The following is a 20,007-nucleotide window of genomic DNA, read 5'->3' on the forward strand; positions in this document are numbered from 1 at the left end:
TTTCTATAAAGCATCGCAACCTCTTATGTGGTCTAAAAAGTAAAGACGCCTGGCATGGCAGTGCACACCTTTAGTCCCAGCACTCAGGAGGCAGGGTCAGGCAAATCTCTGAGAGTCCCGTGAGACTGAGGCCAGCCTGATACACACAGTGAGCTCCAGGCCAGCCAGAGCTACATAAAACAAACCAACGATTGAGAAAAGGCCATCTTGAATATTATTCTCCAAAACAAACTTTTAAGTCTCCTCTCCTGTGTCAGTCTTTAAGTTTGTCCCTGTGATTTCCCCTTGCTTGTTTTCAGTGCTAGGAGAGCACATCACCACCGACGTCCACACCAAGCTTCAACTGTGGGATGTCCCGAAGAATTCAATTCCATCACAGTATAACCAAAGAAATCACTGCCGTGAAAAGAAGACGGCTCAACGCATCAGAAGAATGTGTTAGGCACTAGACAGGGGCCTACAATCAGAGCATTCAAAAAACTCCAAGCAAAGGAGGGTTAGGTTTTTCAAAATGAGGACAACTGGAGGAGTCACTTAGAAGATTGTAACTAGTCACAATTGTAACAGTCGGAGGGTGCTCCGAACAAAGACTTCAGTTCACAGGGAACATCCAAATCTGTGTCTACTGTGGCCATGGAGTCCCGTGTCTCCCTCCTCTTGTTCCTTTGGTATCAGTTCCCGGCTAACATGCTTGTCATTTGACTTCAGCCCTAAGGTTACATAGTTTCTGGACATAAATTTCTAACAATCCAGTTGAGCCCCATTTATTTAATATTTAAATGGAATTCCTCTCAAGACACCCTCTCCCCAAATAAAACAAAACGAGATACCTCACAGTTCTTCCAAAGTTCGGAGTCAGCCCGGCCACCGTTCTGCAGCTCTTGGGTTAAAGCGGTGAGGACTTCGACTGTGCCTGGACTGACAGGTGGCCCGGTCTTCCCTGAGAAAGAGGATACCCCATTTGTACTAAGGTGGGGACTACTTCTGTTGAAACATAAATAATTCAGATGGTTTTCTTCATTCAGCCGAAGTGTTGAATAATTCAGCAGTTCAAGATCTAGCAGAGCTGTCACCACCACTGACATCTAATCCTCCTCTGGCACCTCCTTTGAAAATCTGGCCACAAAGAGAACAGAGCACGGGCCCACAGGACACACTCACTTCTTTATGAGCGCCACACAGAGACCTTCTCCAGCGCTGAGGGAACGCCCCAAAGCCCCAGCACAAACTACAGGAGATGCCCCAGCTTCTCTGAATTATTCTGGAGGGTCATCTGGCCCACTTTCACAACAGCCCTCCATTGTGTACTAAGGAGTCTCTCTCCGCTGCCCAGAACAGTCCATTCTAGTAACCAGACCCTCAGATTTCATGTGATAAGCTGGTGCTCATCACTGGACTGTCTTTGAATGAAAGTTCTGCCAAGCCAATTAGCAGTCAATAGACAGGATTTATTGAGCCTGGGTGGTATGTAATGGGACACTAACACTTTCCAGAAGACTTCCAAATGTGGGATGACTTCTGATTTCTTTATAACACCCCAAGCACAATTCAGGACATTAGATCTGTCTAGTAGCTGAAGGGGCATTTTTATTTTTATTGTCTTTTTTTTAAAAAAAAAAACCAAAGTTTCCTTTTTTTAATGATTTAATTATTTTTATCTTATGTGCATTGTTGTTTTGTCTGCATGTATGCCTGTATGAGGTTGTTGGATGCCCTGGAACTAGAGCTACAAACAGGTTTGAGCTACCACGTGGGTGCTGGGAATTGGACGCAGGTCCTTTGGAAGAGCAGCCAGTGCTCTTAACCTCAGAGCTCTCTCCCCCAATTTGCTATTGTTATGTTTTTCAGCCACGTGTATGCTAGGCTGGCCTCAAATCACTGTGGAGGAGAGGGTGACCTTGAACTGCTGTTCTTCCTTACTTTCCTCCCAAGTGCAGGAATTACAGGCTTGAACCGTGTGATTCCTGATTTATGTTGTGCTAGGAACGGAACCCAGGGCTTCCTGCATGCCAGACAAGCGTTCAATTTTATTTACTTATTGAGTAGACCTGCTTTGTTTCACATACACACACACACACACACACACACACACACCCCAAAATGAAAACACTAAAATAATAAAGTTAGGACCAGAAAAAAAAATTAATAAAAATTCAAGAGCAAGAATATAATAAACTCTTTAAAAAAAAAATACATTGTCCATAAGAACTTTACAGAGTTGCAGTAATCCAGTTTCAACATGGTAGATTCAAGTGTCAGCCACAAACAAAGAGGATACAGGTTCAATGACATAAATTTCAGGAGAAAAGCACATGCAGGCTTGACAGCAATTCAAGCACTAATGGGAATTTCTTCCGCAAGTGGATTTCAGAGGGGCCACCCAATGAGACAGCAAATAAAATGTGGGCCAGTGTTCCGCTGACAAGGTAGAGCATGGCATGGCAGCAGACATTCCTTCTGGGTCACTTCTCAGGCTTTTACATCTGTCTCTCATACTAACTTATGCCCTGTGGTGTTATACAATCTCAAAACTGCTTCATATTCCTCACAAGGAAGGCGGAGATTTAACAATTTTTAAAGTAGTTTATTTATAATACACAAATTGTCAAAAATCTTTATATATAAAGCTATTTGACCTTCTGCCAAGTGTGCCTGTAATCCCAGCACTCTAGAGGCAGAGCCAGGTGGATCTCTGTGAATTAGAGGCCAGCCTGGGCTACAGAGCGAGATCCAGGACAGGTAAGGCTATGTAGAGAAGCCCTGTATAAAATTTTTTTTAATAAATAAATAAAAGAAGGAAGGAAAGAAGGAAGGGGAAGGAAAGGAAGGAAGAAAATGCACTGAAATACTATGTGTATGTGTATGAGGGGGGGGGTCACAAAGCAATAATCCCCAGTTTGGGAGGTAGAGTCAGGAGACTGCTACAGGTTACAGGCCTGTCTGGTCTACATAAATGATCTTCAGAGCAGCCAGGGACATAGAGACCCTAAATCAATGAATCAGTAACTAAATATATAAAGCATTTTATTGGCTATTTTGTCAACCTATAGTCTGTGTTTTTGTGTAGTTACTAATACTTCCCCCTGGCCCCCAGACAGGGTTTCTTTGGTAGCCTTGGCTATCCTAGAACTCGCTCCATGGACCAGGCTGTTCTGGAACTCACAGAGATCACCCTGCCTCTGCCTCCCAAGGACGGGGATTAAAGGCATGCGCCACCACCGCCCAGCCTCTGATAGTCATTTTAAATTGTTACTTCACAGATTGGTGAGATGCTTCTGCAATACAAAATTTTATCTATACTATTCATTTAGAATGTAGAAATCAGCCAGGTATGGGAGCTCACATTTGTAATTCCAGTACTAGGAAGGCTAAGGCAGGAAGACGGCCTTGAGTTTGAGGCCAGCCTGAGCTACACAATGAGACTGTCTCTTTAAAAAAGCAAAAAAAGGAGAAAGAATTAGGCAATTATCAGTAGGCAGAGAATCAAAAGTTCTAAGATTATCTCTGGCTTCATTATGAGTCAAGCTAGCCTGGGTTATAAGAGGCCTTATCTCAAAAAATAAAATAAATACATGTATGTATTTAAGCTACCATATTTTAAAGATATGTTTATATGTTACGAAATAAAAAAGTTTAATTACAGATCTCTGAGTTCAAGGTCAACCTGGTCTATAGAGCGAGTTCCAAGACAGCCAGGACTGTTAACACAGAGAAACCCTATCCCAAAAGAAAATAAAGAAAGAAAATAGTATCTAACAATTCTTACCTATTAGCATGCAAGCTCAATCCAAGAGAATGGGGAATACTTTTGATATTAGAGTCTAGAGAAGGTGAAGTTTTTTGTAAAGTTTCCACTAAATCAAAATCCTCCATATCGTACAAAAATTGTTAAGCTCTGTCATCTGGAAACACTCTTGCTTCTCCTGAAGGAGGAGACCGCTTCCGAGTCCTCTTCAGCTGCCTCATCGTCTACTGGCATCCTCAGCAGCTGACATTCAGAACTGTGAAGTCTGCTACACTTCCAAAGAGTCTGAAAATGAATGGGGAGAAACTACTGAAAAGGCCACTAAATTTACCCACTATCTTTTTATGGCTTTGGAAACCTCTCCAATTCATCTATATTAAGAACAGCAACCAGTCGTGGCAGCCCATGCCTTTAATCCCAGCACTCAGGAGGCAGAGGCAGGTGGATACAGCTCTGTGAGTTCGAGGCCAGCCTGGTCTACAGAGCGAGATCCAGGACTGGCATCAAAACTACACAGAGAAACCCTGTCTCGAGAAACCAACCAACCAAACAAACAAACAAACAAACAAAAAGAACAGCAATATTAGGGCTCAGTGGCCAAGAGTGCTTGCCAGGCAAGCCCAAACACACATGCTCAAGCTCTAGAACTCGTGGGAGAAGGTGAGAACTGACTCCTCTGTCCTCTATGCAACACACAGAAGTGCACATGAACATGAACACATACATACATATACATATACACACACACACACACACACACACACACACATTAAATCAAAAGTGTAAAAAGAATAGCAATAGTATTCACAATGGCCAAAGTGCAGAGACACCCCAATGTCCCTCTGCAGATGAAGGGACAAAGCAGTATGGCACATCCACGTGGTGGAATACTACTGGTCCCCAAGGAGAAACAACGGCACTGAGTCATGCACAGAAAACACTAGACAAGCTTCTATCCCAGCACTCGGGAGTCAGAGGCAGTCCAATCGCTCCAAGTTCGAGGCCAGCCTGGCCTACAGAGTGAGTTCCAGGACAGCCAGGGCTGCACAGACAAACCTGTGTCAGGGACAGGGGGAAGACCAGTGATCAATAACTTCATTTATGTCTGCAGGACAGAGAAGGGGAGAAGGGGGGCCACTGCAGTGTAGTCTATTTTCAACTTGGGGTGATGGAAAGTTCTGGAATTAGCTTTTTTTTTTTTTTTCTAAAACTCCTAAATCACATACTTTCAACAGGATGGAGTTTATGTATAGGAACCATATGTCTTGTTAAGGCAATATGTAAGAATCACATCATCTCCTACAGGCAGTATTTCAGAATTTTACATTTAATAATCAAGGTTCTACTGCACTCTGTTATGTAATAATGGACTACTTCCAGGCCTGGTTCACTTATTTAGGAATTCCTACGTTGCAAGTGTTTCACTTACGCAGCCACTAACAGGACTTAACTGTTTAGTCTTTAAGTTGGTGTTTACGAGCTACTTAGATGTTAAAAATGGCTGGATGTACAATTCTCAATACAGAGCCTTTTGTACTCTGCACAAGTTAACTAACATTTACTAAATCTGGATATACAGAGATAAACTTGCTGTTATAAGCCCAACCATATGACTCATCCTTCCAGAATCCATTGATTTTAAAAAAGACAGGGGAATCGAAAAAGATGAGAGGGAACAAAACCAAAAAAAAAAAAAAAAAAAAACCCTGCTGCTTATAAAATGAGAAGTTCAGAGACTGCATCGGAAGAACTCTCTCACGTTCCTGTTCCACCCAACTCTCACTTTCCAGGGCTTAAAGAACACAATCAGTTCATTGACGCTCAAGAAGCATTTCCTCCAGGATAGGCACAGAGGCAAAAGGTGACCAGACCTAAATGGACTCCACTTCCCCTACCTTCCCACCCCAGAGTCTGGCCCATCACCAATGACAAATGGGGTATTGAAAAAGCCAGGGCTGCCTCTTCCAACTGGCACCGAAAACACCTGGATTCAAATGACCACAAGTTCTCCAGAGAGATGGCTCTACAGTTCCATCTCTTCTCATCACCCTGCCCTACCCCCCACATCCACCTCCGCTGAGGTAATCCGGATGCCAAAGATTCAGATAGAAACACTAGAGACTCAATGACACCTCTCCCGGCACGGAACGGGCGAGGAGAGGGGGAAATCCGCTGTGGATCCGAAATAATACAGGAACAGACATTTTAAGTATAATTTCCAGCACCGCCCCCCCCAAAAAAAAAAAAAAAAAAAAAACGATCCCTCACCCTACAACCCTTTGGGGTCGGAGGCAGGAGTGATGGAGTAGCACTAACAATCTGAACGTTCACCGGGCTTCCTCTTTACGGGAAGGCTGAACGGAACCAGTACGAAGTGGTTTTCAGGTGTTGAAGTCAGCCCCTAGTCGCAGGTAGCGGCTATCGGTTCAAGACCGGAGGCGGCAGGGATGATGGAGAGCCGCTCACTGTCACTGGGATTTCCAAAGGCAGCCCGGGTACCACTATCCAGGGACGGGAGGGGCGGGGGGGGGGAGCACTCACGCCCCTCGCGGAGGACGCTCTCCGATTGGGCCTCGCGGATGTCACTCAAGGGCACGAGTCTAGAAAAGGCGCACGCCACAGCAGAACCCCGCACGCCAGCGGGCTCCGGCAAGCCCGGTCGTGGCTGTCGCCCCTCACCCTAACCTGTCAGCGCACCCAAGGTCGGGGGGGTCCGTCCAGGACTCAGTCCTCAGCCCTCGCGGCTCGCAGCTCCCCCACCGGGCGCCACCGCTTACCTGGCCTCCTCGCCTCTTGCTTGGTCGGGGTCGAGAAATTGGCCTCACGCGGCCGTTAAACTCCACGGAGCGTGCGCGCGCCCGGCGCCTCGGTCGCGATTGGCTGCTCGGAAGAGGGCGGGGCCGGCGCAGGCACACGCCTCCCCACCCGGCCCTGACGCGCAGGCCACGCCGGAGGCGTGAGGGTGGGGCTTGAGGTCAAGGCCTCTGCCGATTGGTTCCCTAGAAACTGCGGGAAAGACGCCTCCGTTTCTCGCATGCGTAGTTAGTGAGAATGAGCCTTTGCCAGGCTAGGGCAGCCGCTGGAGGAGTAGGACGCATGCGCAGACCTGAAAAAAAAAAAAAAAAAAACCGCAAACGGTGATCCCCAGATCCCCGGTGCTTTAGAATCTTGCTGAATGTTTCCGGCTGGAGGCCGGTGCAAAAACAGGTAAGCGTCTGCAAGGCCAGGCTCCGACGAGGGTCACTACTGTCACAGGCTCTGGGATGAGCGCTTGAAGCTGGAATTCCTGAGCTACTTCCGACCTGCGTCACCTTACTTTGCGGATTTTCCTGGCCTGACTCCTGAGCTAAGTTGTCTGGATTCACTTTACCCAACTTTTAGGGAGACGGGCTGTGTCTCTCCAAGCCCTGGGTGCGAGGAGTGGTGGAGAGTTCGCTACCCTGGAAAAGATAATAATTCCACGGAGGCCCAAGGAGAAACGTGTCGATAGTCATTTACTTAGTGGAGCTTGTCTCTACTTAGTGGAGCTTGTCTTGCAGCAAGTGCAGTACTAGGAATGGCACATAGTATTGCCCTAGGCAAGTGCTTGGGCACTGTCATTGAAGTGTGCAGGGTTGCTACTGCGAAGTCAGGATGCAAGAGATGTTTTTGCCCTTGAAATGGCAAACCTACAAAGAAGCATTGCCTCTCATCCTCTCCTCCTTAAAATCCTCACCACTTGTTTTTATTATTATTCATTTAGACAGTCTCACTATATAGCCCTAGCTGCCCTGGAACTCACAATGTAGACCAGGCAGGCCTTGAACTCACTGAAATCCGCTCGCTTCTGCCCTCCAGGTGCTGGGATTAAAGGCCTGTGCTTTCAAGCCTGGCCAGACATATATTTTTCAACAGTGAAACGTCAGTAGCAATCCTAAACTTACAGGTGTATGCCAGACCTAAAGCTTAAATAAATCAAAACCTCCATTGATTCATCCACCCATCAATATAATGACCATACACCAAGCCAAAATCAGATTTTTAAGCGCACAGATGTTTTCAATGACCTCATACTTCAAAATGTTTTATCACTTATATCAGTTAGTCCAGATTTTATCTATTAGACTAATAATTAGAGACACTAGAATCTTGCATCAAGTAAGTGAGAATTATGAATTCCTCAAACAGCTCCAGTCAGAGAGAGCGGTGTTCCTCCTACAGATGAAATTAAATCCAAAGGCAGATATGACTAGCTGCAAACCATACAGAAATCAGGGTCACAAAACCAGAAATGCTCTGTAAATTTGGGAGAAGTTTTTGTTGTTTTGTTTTCATAGTTTGATTTTGAGTAGTATGATTTTTGTTAAGTTTTGGTTTGGTTTTTGAGAGAGGGTCTCTCTTTTATCCCCGACTGACCAGAAACTCAGTATGTAACCAAGGCTAGCCTTGATTGCTCGATCTTCCTGCCTTTACCTCACAAATGCTGGGATGACCAACCAGTGTGCAGAGAATTCCTTTTTAATTTGTTGAAGTGTTAAGTCAAATGTCCAGGAACTGGCATTGCGATTAAACTGGTACTTTGTTCAGTGACCCGGGTAAGGTTGAACATGTCGCGTTTCTTACCTTAGGGAAAGCCTTTGGTAAGATCTCATCCATTTGTTCCTACTTGTGCTGGCCTAGAACTCCAGCCACTCTGGTGCTGCGATTAGCTCTCCCTCCTGTTTCATGGTGTGACTTACTTCAGGGTGTTACTTTGTGTCATTGATGCTTTATAGCAAACAGTTTGTCTAGGGAGGGGGCAGCCTTCACAGCAAAAAAAAAAAAAAAAAAAAAAGCAATAAAACCAAATCTAGCTTACCTTAGTAAACATGGAAAATGATCAGGTTTATGTTTGTGTTTGGTTTCATTTTGTGGTGCTGAAAATCCACAGCTAAGTAGTTACTCTGCCCTGAGGCTACATTGCCAACCCTATGTTTACACTTTTGGTGGCTTTTATGATTTCTTTTTTCTACTGTAGTCCATGCTTCCTAGGTTATGTTTCAGCCAGGACTTTAGTACAGTCCAAGCACCTTGGTATGTCAATGTGAACCTGCTGAGAAGTCAGGCTGTAATTTTGCCATCATAATGATCTCCTTGGCACCTGATTTCATAGACCAGAATTATGATCTGAGCAAATAGCACTACTTTGGTATTTTTATAGTTTCCAGATACTTACCCCTCCAGCCACAGACAGGGTTTCTCTGTGTAGCCCTGGCTGTCCTGGAACTCACTCTGTAGACCAGGCTGGCCTTGAACTCAGAGATCCACCTGCTTCTGCCTGTGCCACCATCACTCAGCTCCAGGGACTTCTTAAATTGGACCAAACGAAACAAAATAATTTTCGGGTCACTCTTCTAGATGCTTTTTCACTTTCAGCTTTAAAACGCCCATGAAATAGTTGCTTTACAGGCTGGCTTTACGCCGTCAGACCACAACTTAAGTGGCGGTGAGTCAAAGATTCCTCAGTTGTGCAGTTTAGAGGATGACATGCTACCACCGAACATGCACTAAAAGCTCCATGTCTGTGGAAACATCATGGCTTTGTCCTCACCCTACATGGTAAGATCTTCCTCTTACACAGGAGGAAACATGGGCGCGGCTGTAGAGTAAGTAAATCACAGCTCTAGGCACTCAGGAGACAGAGGCAGGTGGATCTCTGCAAACTGAAGCCATCCTGGTCTACATATCCGGTTCCAGGCCAGCCAGGGCTTCATAATGAGACCCTGACTCAAAAAAGTTGAAAACAGATGGCCTGTACTCCCACTCAGTAGGAATATCAGAAGTTCGAGATCATCTTAGGCTCGGTAGTAAGTCCTTGGCCGTCCTAAGCACAGTGATGCCCTGTTTCTTTGGAAAACCTAATGAACGTCCACAGTAAGCATCCTTAAGAGAACCTACACAGTATGCCTTCTTATTTTCTTTGTACTATCATTTTTGGTTTGGCTTTTTTTTTTAAAGGAGTTGGGTCTGTGTAGCCCAGGCTACCCTCAAATTTGCAGTCCTCCTGCCTCTACCTCCAAGATGCCGAAATCACAGATTTGCACTACCAGAGCCAGCTCATTACTGCACTATGAAGGGCTTTGTGAAAACGTCTGAGTACTAAACAAATACTAAACACCATTAATGGTACAGAGGCTTTAAAACTTTTCAGATAAAAGGTTGTGGTGTTTGTTCTGCTTCCTTTACGTTCTCATATGGTGGCTGATGAAGTAGAAGGTTCCTGTGATGTGCCACAAACAGGGCAGGCGTAATTCTTGGTGCATTGACAGTTCCTACTATAAACAGATGAAGAGGATGTTGGGATTGTGGAAACTGGATCCTGGTCCCTTTATATATTTCTTTAGTTGTCTCTTGACCTAGGTAGCAACAAGCCTGTTAAGTTCAGACCAGACCCAGAGCTGTCTATTGCCACTCTCCTCCCAGATCAAAGCAGGGCCGTGCATCCCAGACTCACGTCTAGCTTGCTGTCAAACTAAGGATTACCCTGAATTTATCATCCTCCTGCCTCCACCTCTCTAGTGCAGGGATTATAAACATGCTCCACCAAGCCTGGTTAATGCTGCGCTGGGGATAGACCCAGACCCTCATGAAGTAGCAGTGAAGTGATTTTAAGGTTGAGGGTTACCACACTGAGAACCTTTATGAAGGGGCAGCATTAGGAAGGCTGAGAACCACTAATCTAGAGGACCTCCTTGCCCTCCCATCACACTCCTTTATCTCCATCACTGCCATCATGATTCCAAGCAGTCTTGCCATCCTGAGTGTCAGGATGTAGGCAAAACTGCACAGAGCCCTTTGGAATACCTGAACCAAGAGTAATGATATAACCTGGGGAGTAATTAGAATAAACAAAGTCTGACAGGTGTCGGGGAATACATCTTTAAATCCTGGGGCTCAGGAAGCAGAAGCAGGTCTCAGAGTTGAGTTCCCGGCCAGTTGGGACTTACATAGAGAAGTGTTGCCTCAAAAACAAGAAGAAAAAGCAGAGATTCAGAAAAACAGGTCTGATTCCCTGCCTGATCCAAGGTACAAGCATCAGACTTAAGACTCCCAGGGGTGCCATGCGCACACTGAGGAATGGCCAGACCTGCTGAGAGCGTCTCTCCTCAAGTACCCTGTGGAGTTCTCTCCATATGGATTCTCTCTGCTTAATTTTAATGAAGTTTCTGCAAGGCTGATACACCATGCAAGTTGTGGCTAGGGAAAATTGTACTTAATACCTTACCTTTCTAAGGAAACACTTAAGCAATACATTTTTAAAGAAACAGCAGTTCTAGATTGAAACCCACGGGCTTTCCTAACATGAGAATAACGACAAATTCCCTTGCCTGATCTGGGTGTAATGACAATAACCCCCGCACTCGAGTCTAACACAGGAGGCGCAGGGTTAAAGCCTCTCACTGTCTGAGTCCCAATTCAAAGGGTAGAGAGAATACGTCTGCTGGAATTAACCATTAAACAAAGCAGTCAGTCACTGAACACTGGGGACCTTTGAACTCAGACAAACAAAAATAGCCTTTGGATGGGCTGATTTAATGGTGTGTGTGTGTACGTTGTGTGTGTGTGTATACACGTGTGTGTACATGTACACGTGTGTGCACGCACATGCGAGCACAGTGCAGGGAGAGACATGACTTGTGAGAGTCAGTTCTTTCATCGCGTGGTTCCAGGAATTGAACACAGGTCTTCAGACTTGGTAGCAGGCGCCTTTACATCTTCACATGCTGAGCCAGATCACTAGTCCTGTTGTTGGTTTTAATCATCTGCAACTTTACTTCCTTATCACAATGCTGGGAAATAAAACCCAGGGCCGGGCTAAGCAAGCAAAACTCTCTACCACTGAACAGTGCTCCCAGCCCAGCTCTTCATGTTTCTTGAGAGACAGAAAAAGGACCCTCTGCCCCCATCCACAGCATTGACTGTTGAAACACACATGGCCTCTTACATCTCCTGTGACCTGGGATGGCCCTGGCTCAGGCCTTGCTGCAGTTAGAGCGGGCCATCCCTGCAGCTGTGTCCTCCCAGGTTCAGGGTGGTTTGGGAGACTGGAGGAAGAAATGTTTGTGAACCAGAAATGGTGACAAGAGGCATAAGTTGATCGCCAGTTTCAAATCCTGACAGGAGCGCAGTGGATGATCTGGGGTCCACCTCTGGCACAGCCTAGGCTAGAGCCTCTGCTGTATTTCCACATACATGTCTTCATGTCTCTGTGATGGGCAAACTGCTCATGCTCCTCGCCGCTATGCCTGATGCCTAGTAGATATGTAACCGGATTTTCCATCGGACAAATTCATATTCCCTTTTGGAAGGTCTGGCAGACCTATTCTCTCTACACTTGACCGAGTTGGGACTCGGACAATGAGAGGCTTTAATCCAAACTTCCTTGGCTCATGAATAGCTGACGCGATCAGCAAAGAAAAGGGAGGACCAGGGAAGTCAGGTACGGAGCCAGCCCTAAATTAAAGAAGCCCACACTCCAGACGGGAACTGGGGCAGAGCTGCCGGTTGCTGGCTTCCCCTTGCTGGCACATCTTTTTGTCATTTTCTCGTGTTTTTTTTTTTTTTAATGTCACAATGAGCCAGAATTCGAGCTGGTTTTTTTGTTTCCAAAGACTTCGGGTCGCACTGTGGTATCACAAAGCCTGAAATCCAGTCTGTACTCTCCGGGCTTTGGGGAAGCAGAGCCATGGGTGTGCTTGTCGTTTTTTTAGCAGTCACTGGAGTAGGGCCAGAGCCCCCAGGAGATGCTGGAAGTGTCTAGCATTGTCTGATTGGCTGCTGGAACTAACCGTTCAACAAAGGAGTCAGTCACTGAACACCGGCGACCCGCTTGAACTCAGTTGGGTGGGAGATCTTCCAGGGTGTCTGTCGGCTCTGGACTGAGACAGAAGGGCAGAGACGGAGCTGGTGGCCCTGACAGCTGCTGATGAAAGCACTCTCCCTGCTGGCCTTTGTCTGCGCGTCTGGCCTGTTCCAGACGGGCTTCCTGTCTTTGTCACAGTGCTGTATTATCACTACTGTCCTGTCCGGTCAGCTCACTGACTGGCGGAAGAGACACTCAGGAGAGACCCTGGGCTCAGATTCCATGGTCAGTCCACTCCAGGGACTTGAAGCCTTCTGCTACACAACGGAATTTTGTTCTGTACATTGAAAGCAGAAATCAGAAAAGGGCCGTTTCGGACATTAACTTAGCCCCGTCCGTGATTATAGTGTCTGGGTTCGTCACACTTTCTTTTTTGTTTATTTGGGGTTGTTTTGTGTTGAATTACATTTTATTTTGGCAGGGAAGAGGTGTGTGCCACAACACGTATCTGGAGGTGAGAGGAGAAGTTTTGGGATCTAGTTCTCCTGATCCTCAGCTGTAACTCCGGCCATCGGGTCTTGTGGCAAGCATTGCTACCCACTGAACTATCTCACCTGCCCTTGATTATTGTTCTTTTGAGACAGAATCTTATGACTCTTGGCCTAGCCTTGAACTCCAGATCCTTCTGCCTCTGCCTCCCAAGTTCTGGAATTACAGTTTCAGAGCCACCACATCTCGTTCATCACTTACTGTTTTCCTTTCTTTCACTAAAAAAAAAAAAAAAAAAAAGGTTTCTCTGTAGATCAGGCTGTCCTTGAACTCACAGAGTTCTGCATCTGCCTCCCAAGTGCTGGGATTAAAGGTGTGTGCCACCACTGCCTGGCCCTCTTAGGTTTTCTTAAGGATACTTCTAAAATATTTCATATTCATTGAACAAAACCAGTATTTTTATTAGTGCTTAAAAAAATGTTTTTACGTGTGTGTGTGTTCCATGGTACTCATATGGAGGTCAGAGGGTAACTTTCAGGAGTCAGTTCCTACCAAGAGTGGAACTGGAGTTATAAGGAGTGACCCAGTGTGGGTGCCGGGAACGTAACTCATGTCCTCTGTAAGAACAACATGCACTCTTAACACTGAGCTATCTCTCCAGCCTCCTCCCCTGCAAAAAATAGTTTGAAAGCATCATTTTCATTGCTCTGGATCTTGATAAACGCCCCACCAGAGAAGCACCTTCCAACTATTGTCTTAAATATCACCCATCGGTATGGCAGGTCACTTTGAATGTCACAGAAAGAAGACGTGGGCTTAGACCATGCTGTCATAGACTTGAAAGCAAGCAGTAGCAAGGCTTGAGAAGACCACGTGTTCTAGTTCATCGTATTCATTGCCCATAGAGAAAGAGGTTCAAAGACGGCCAGCATCAGCGCGGTTCCCAACTCTCCTGGCAACTCAGAAGCTTGCATACAAACCAACAGGAAGGTGGACGTGGGGACTCATGCCTTTAGTCTTAGGTCTATAGAGTGCCAGGTCAGCCAGGGCTGCACAATGAAGACCTGCCTCAGAATAAGGAAGGAAGGACAGACGGAAAGCAGCGAAGGAATGGAGGAAGCGGGGAGGGAGGGAGGAAAAAAGAAGGGGGAGAGAAAGAAGAAACAGAAGCTGCACGTGCATGGTGGTGAACACGTGCATGGTGGTGAACACCTGGGCTCCCTGAGCCCAGGAGATGGAGGCAGGAGGGTGAGAAGGTCAAGCCCAGCCTTAGATCCTGTCTCAAAACAAAACAATTAAGCAGGGGCTAGAGACCTGGCTCAGTTGTTAAGAACATTTTCTGTTCTTACAGAAGATCTGGGGTCAATTCCCAGCATTTATACATATATGGTGATTCACAACTGTCTATCACTCTGTATCAGGATCCAGCACCCTCTTGTGGCCTCTGTGGCACCAGGTAGGCACAAGGCAAAACACCAAATACAGACAGTTTTAAAGGGGCATGCTGCCACATGCCTTTAAGCCAAACAGTCAGGAAGCAGAGACAGGCAGATCTCTGAGAGTTTGAGGCCAGCCTGGTCTATAGAGCAAGTTCCAGGACAGCCAGAGCTACATAATAAAGATCCTGTCTCAATGATAGTGATGATGATGAAATAAGTTTTAAAAACATAAATAAATAAAATTAAAAAAATAAACAAGCCGGGCAGTGGTGGTGCCCACCTATAATAGCCCTAGGGAGGCAGAGGCAGGAGGATCTCTGAGTTCTGGCCAGCCTGGGCTACCCAGCAAGTTCTAGGACAGCCAGGGTTACAGAGAAATCCTGTCTCAAAAGAAAGAAAAAGGAAGGAAGGAAGGAAGGAAGGAAGGAAGGAAGGAAGGAAGGAAGGAAGGAAGGAAGGAAGGAAGGAAGAGAAATACAGCACCCAAGTACAGTGTGCCTTCATCAAGAGTCCCCCCCAGAATTCAGCTGGGTAGACACAACGGTGTCAGCAGTCACGCTGACAGTGGTTAGGGACAATGAACAAGCTGTAAACCTGGGCAGTTCTGTCCTGGAGGTCCAGTCACCTTAGAAGCCAGCTCCTCCTGTGTCACAGTGCAGCTGCCAGGACTCTGCCACCAGGTTCCTGCTGCTGGTGAAAGCAGCATCCCCATGCTTGGCGCGGGCACACCCCGCAGCCGAGGCACAGTCCACAATAAGCTGTGGTTGAGATTACCTGGCTGCCAAGCAGCTCACTAAGATGTAGTCCAGAGCCCCGGAAGTCATTAGCAGAGCCAGCCCCAGAATACTTTTTTCTCTGATCTTTTCTAGCAAATGTGAGCTGGGTGGAGAAGAGCAAATTCACCAGTTTTCCAGCTGATGAATTGGACCTTTCACAAGGAGTCCTATCAGATCATTTTTACCTTTGACCCCTTTGAAGACCTCAGAAGCCTGTGGGTTGACCATGCCCTTGGAGCCAGGATTCCCTCCCTGTCCAGTTCACTCGTCAGCTACATGATTTCAGCGTTATGCTGTATCTTGAGTCATTAAAGCTTTTTAGATTTTTAGACCAGGTCTTATAACCTGGGGTGGTCTCCAATTCTTGGCGGTCCTCCTGCCTCAGCCTCCTGAGTGCTAGCCTGGGTGGACCACACCCAGCTTTATTGAAATCTCTCACTGTTTAAAAGCAAAGACTTTCCTGAACCTGGGGGTGTAACTCGTTAAGAACGGGTTGGACGTGCATACTCAATCCCCACGCCGTTTGGAGTGTCTTCTCTGGCTAGCTCATGGGTCTAGCTCTTTCATTTAACATCACTCACACATCCTTTGTGGTGTCTAAGCCTAACGGGCGCCTTAGGAGAAACTGCTTGATTTGGTAACAAGACCAGTTGGATCACATTATTGGCAGTGCATCCCAGGGAACAGATGTTCCCATTCAAATCCGTGAAACTGCCAGCACTATAAACCAACAGTCAGGGCACTGATTGATAGTCAAGTTTACTGTGTCAGACTTGAAGCTCAGCTATAAAATAGACTGATTCTGTCATCCTTGCCCAAATATAGATTTCACATTTAAATACTGTCCCTTGACTCAGGGCCTAATTCTTCCTCACTGCGCCCTTTAACATGTCTTTACCAAACCACATCCCTGCTCCTTTAAATGTCACACGCAATGCCTCTCCCCTAAGAGGACAGCACCTCCAGGTGCTCTGAGGGTATTTTTGGTGTTGTAAGAAAGCGTGTTGTCTGTGGCCATACCACTCTGAACGCATTGATCTCGGAAGCTAAGCAGGGTCAGGCCTCGTCAGTACTTGGATGGGAATACCCCATGCTGCAGGCTTGAAAAAGAAAGGAAGTATGTGTTAGCTGACAGGATGTAGACAGAATTCTGGGCAACTCCAGTCCAGAGAGGTGTGCCTTGCTGAGTCACCTGCCTTTGCGTGTCCCCTGCGTGCCATGGGCACGAAGGACTGTCACCGAGATTGTATAAATAGCCATGTTTGAAGCCTGACTGTCATCTTGAGAGCAAAGTGAAAAGATGGCCTCGTTCTTTCCCCATCCCAGGTCCTGCCACTCGGAGCCGCATCCTCGATGAGCACCCGGGCTTTGCTCCGTTTCCCCGCGCCACTGATCAGGATGTGCTGGGGGAACTGGGGGCTCCAGGAGAAGCCGGCGCTGCGCTTGCCAGGAATGGCCGCCACTGCGGTGCAGGTGGCGGGCAAGAAGGACTGCCCTGCTCTGCTTCCCCTGAACGAGAGTGACCTGGAAGAACAGTTCGTGAAAGGCCATGGTCCGGGGGGCCAGGCCACCAACAAAACCAGCAACTGTGTAGTCCTCAAACACGTGCCCTCCGGCATTGTGGTCAAGGTAGACAGTGGAGGGGCGGGTGGATGAGAGGAGTCCAGGTCTGCAGCCAGAGCAGGTTTCAGCCGAGGGGGCATGCCCGTTCTGGCCCTGGCCCGCTCTGCCAACCCAGTATAATCAGGGCACTGCAGATGTACCCAAGCCCTGAGCTGTTCCTCTGGAGATGAACCTCCTGCCCAGTCTCAGGAGCCTGGTCTTTGCCAGGGTCTTGTGGAGCCAGGACTCGGCTGTTGTCCTTGAACCTAGCTGTGTGTCGCCAGCAAGGGCCGCTGTCGGGCGGGTCTCCTGAAGCCTGCTGCTCCCAAAGGCACTCCTGGTCGGCAGCCGCTGGCTGGCTAGCTCGGTCCTCAGTGGTGGGGCATCTCCTCCACGTCCCTCTGGCCTGCTCTGGCAAACGTCTCTAACACGTGCCCTTCCTAACAAAGAACGAGGTGGAGACGGAAGCTGGGGCAAAGCCCCGCACGGCTGCCCGTGTGAACCCGCTTACAGAAGGGGGGGTCTCCCGTCGAGGGCAGCACCAGCTCCTAACATGCTACACGCATGCACGTGTAGCAAGTGGCCAAGTGATTTTCAGCCCAGGCCAGCAGAGCCGCCAGCCAGCCAGCCACTGCCACCTGTCATCACTAGAGGGCTCCAAAGCAGCACACACACACACAGCCTTGCAGGAGCCTGAAGGCAAAGCCGATTTCCCAGGTAGAGCCAACCCAACAGCAGATCCTCCACCACCAGGGGCACTCTGTATCCTAACTCCGAGTCCTGTAACCCTGTGCTCATTGCCCGAGGCAGACAAGGAACTTGTCCATCCTTCCAAAGGGGAGGCCAGAGTCCCAGTAGCTGCTTCAGGGCCAGTTTCTCAAGCCAAGAAGACGAAGTTAAAACCCACAGTTGCTTTCTTTTCCTCGAGAGAGTCATTCATAAGAAACTCCCAAAGCATTTCTCGCTGACCCTGCTCTAGCGTCCCCTTCCTTTTGGAAATCTCTCCCGCGTGCCACAGCATTTCCTCTGCCCATCAGCTCTGGGGGGCCCTGGCCACCGTCAGTTTCACATCCTCAATGTCGTGATAAGCTGTTAGTAAAGATGCGTCCTCATCCTCCAGATACACACGTGTGCATGGCATGTGAATTCTGCACGGGTTGCCCCCTGGCCACAAGCTAGACTCCAGTCAGTGCTTCCGTAATTAAATGAGTTGAAAGGTATTGTTGCAGCTGGAAGGATGGCTCAGTGGTTAAGAGCACCGGCTGCTCTTCCAGAGGATCTGGGTTCAATTCCCAGCACCCACATGGCTGACTCCAAGGGGCTCCCGCCCTTGCCCTCCTGACCTCTCCCTATGAAGGGTGGGTGGATGAGGGACTAGGGCTCAGGCCGTCCATCTCCTCACAGCCAGGGTCCTCACATTCCCGCCATGATCTCTTGCAGTGCCACCAAACGCGATCTGTGGATCAGAACCGAAAGATCGCTCGGAAGATCCTCCAGGAGAAAGTGGATGTTTTCTACAACGGCGACAACAGCCCTGTTCACAAAGAGAAGCTTGAGGCCGAGAGGAGAAAGCGAGAGAGGAAGAAAAGAGCAAAGGAGACTCTAGAAAAGAAGAGGCTATTGAAGGAATTATGGGAAGCCAGTCAGAACATCACCGAGAAAAGGACCGATGCTGCTGGTGGGCAGGGGGGCTCCCGGGAATAATGGTGGTAACACACGGCACGTGTTGGACCATCTGAGAAAGCATCCTGGACGTGGACGCGGTGGTGTATACTTGCAGTCTCAGGACTTGGGAGAGCTAAGGCTAAGGCCTGGGCAGACGCCCTTGTCCCACAAGCCGAACAGCCCGAGTTTGATCCTCAAGATCCACATAAGAGTCGAGGGTCAGAACTGACTCCACAAAGTTGTCCTCTGACCTCCTCACATACACTGACATGTATGCCCACACTCATCACACACAAAAATAACCAATAAACCGTTAAGATCAAAACAGTTTGAAAAAGCACTGATAGTAGTTAAGCCCACTTTTATGGCAAGTTGAATCAAATAGAATTTAGTGGTATCTGGTCAACTCCAGGGCCACTGCTGAGCTGTCTTGGGTATCATTTATCCTTAGCTTTTGGTAAAAAGGAAATGACAGGGAACTGTTACTAAGTTACCTGCTGTGCTTACTAGTTTTAACAGTCAACTTCACAGACAACCTAGAATCACCAGGGGAAAGTCTCAGTGAGAAATTATGAGGATGTCTGTGGGGATTCTTACTAACTAAAGTCGGGAAACGCAGCCTATTGTGGGCAACATCATCCCCTAAACAGGAATCTAGAACAATATAAGAAAGCTAGCAGGCTGGAGAGATGGCTCAGAGGTTAAGAACACTGACTGCTCTTTCAGAGGTCCTGAGTTCAATTCCCAGCAACCACATGGTGGCTCACAGCCATCTGTAATGAGATCTGGTGCCCTCTTCTGGCCTGCAGGTGTACATGCAAGCAGAACACTGTATACATAATAAATAAATCTTGAAAAAGAAAAGAAAGCTAGCTAAAAAAGAGCAAACAATGCTTTTATTCTCTTCTCGACTGTGAATGACGTGACACTGCTTGAGTTCCTGCCTTGACTTCACCCCAAATGACGGACTGTAACTTGAAATAGATAAATGAATAAATTCCTTTCTTTCATAAGTTGCTTTCTGCCAGGGTATTTTATCACAGCAACAGAAATGGAAGTGGAACTTGCCAATTATGTCGAAAGCTATCATTCCTTGTATAGGATCAAGTAGATTTTTCAGAGATGAGGTCCCAGAACCCAGTGAGGTTTCCATCACCCAGTAGACTTGACTGTCTTTTTGTTTTTGGAGTTGAGGTCTCATTTAGCCCAGGCTGGCCTTGAACTCATGATCCTCCTGTCTCTGCCTCCCCCAATTTCAAGGATTACTGGCGTGCACCACCACACAAAGCTACAGGTGGTTTTTCATTTGTTTCGTTTTCCCTGTTAGAATTCCAGAGGTGGTACCCATCTTTAATCCCAGCTGTTAAGAGGCAGAGGCAGGCCTCATCTCTGAGTTCCGGAACAGTGAGACCCTGTCTCGGGGGGAAAATCTCTACAGATAGGGAAAATACTGTGAGGTGAGGCTCACTG

General features: G+C 47.4%; 2 protein-coding genes across 19 annotated transcripts in view; one reads left to right on the top strand and one right to left on the bottom strand.

Moving 5' to 3' along the window:
- Mphosph9 (M-phase phosphoprotein 9) overlaps positions 1 to 6,678 on the bottom strand; it is a 66,157-nt gene extending 59,479 nt beyond the window's left edge. For 2 of the 18 annotated variants that reach the window (XM_042268195.2, XM_076560495.1), the window contains exons 1-3: positions 6,014 to 6,256; positions 3,767 to 4,030; positions 831 to 940 (exon numbers count right to left, since the gene is read on the bottom strand). In XM_042268195.2, the coding sequence (XP_042124129.2) occupies positions 831 to 940; positions 3,767 to 3,776 (120 nt within the window). In that variant the 5' untranslated portion in view covers positions 3,777 to 4,030; positions 6,014 to 6,256. Of the gene's footprint in view, positions 1 to 830; positions 1,117 to 3,766; positions 4,031 to 6,013; positions 6,294 to 6,522 lie in introns of those variants that run through there. The other 16 variants (XM_076560485.1, XM_076560484.1, XM_042268194.2 and 13 more) reach the window with 16 other exon arrangements.
- A 116-nt stretch (positions 6,679 to 6,794) lies between these two features.
- On the top strand, positions 6,795 to 19,550 carry Mtrfr (mitochondrial translation release factor in rescue). The gene is made up of 3 exons (XM_006970697.4): positions 6,795 to 6,952; positions 16,597 to 16,899; positions 18,313 to 19,550. Exons 2-3 carry the CDS (start codon positions 16,624 to 16,626, stop codon positions 18,574 to 18,576), a joined length of 540 nt encoding a protein of 179 aa, XP_006970759.2. The 5' UTR covers positions 6,795 to 6,952; positions 16,597 to 16,623; the 3' UTR covers positions 18,577 to 19,550.
- Positions 19,551 to 20,007: the final 457 nt, after the last annotated feature.

Source organism: Peromyscus maniculatus, chromosome 23 (genome assembly GCF_049852395.1).
Source record: "Peromyscus maniculatus bairdii isolate BWxNUB_F1_BW_parent chromosome 23, HU_Pman_BW_mat_3.1, whole genome shotgun sequence".
In the NCBI taxonomy this organism is placed as follows: domain Eukaryota; kingdom Metazoa; phylum Chordata; class Mammalia; order Rodentia; family Cricetidae; genus Peromyscus; species Peromyscus maniculatus.

Excerpts from the sequence above, each read along its gene's own strand:
- Mtrfr (XM_006970697.4), top strand. The coding sequence starts at position 16,624 with ATGAGCACCCGGGCTTTGCTCCGTTTCCCCGCGCCACTGATCAGGATG. Across the intron at positions 16,900-18,312 it reads CCTCCGGCATTGTGGTCAAG|TGCCACCAAACGCGATCTGT; the intron begins GTAGACAGTGGA and ends GATCTCTTGCAG.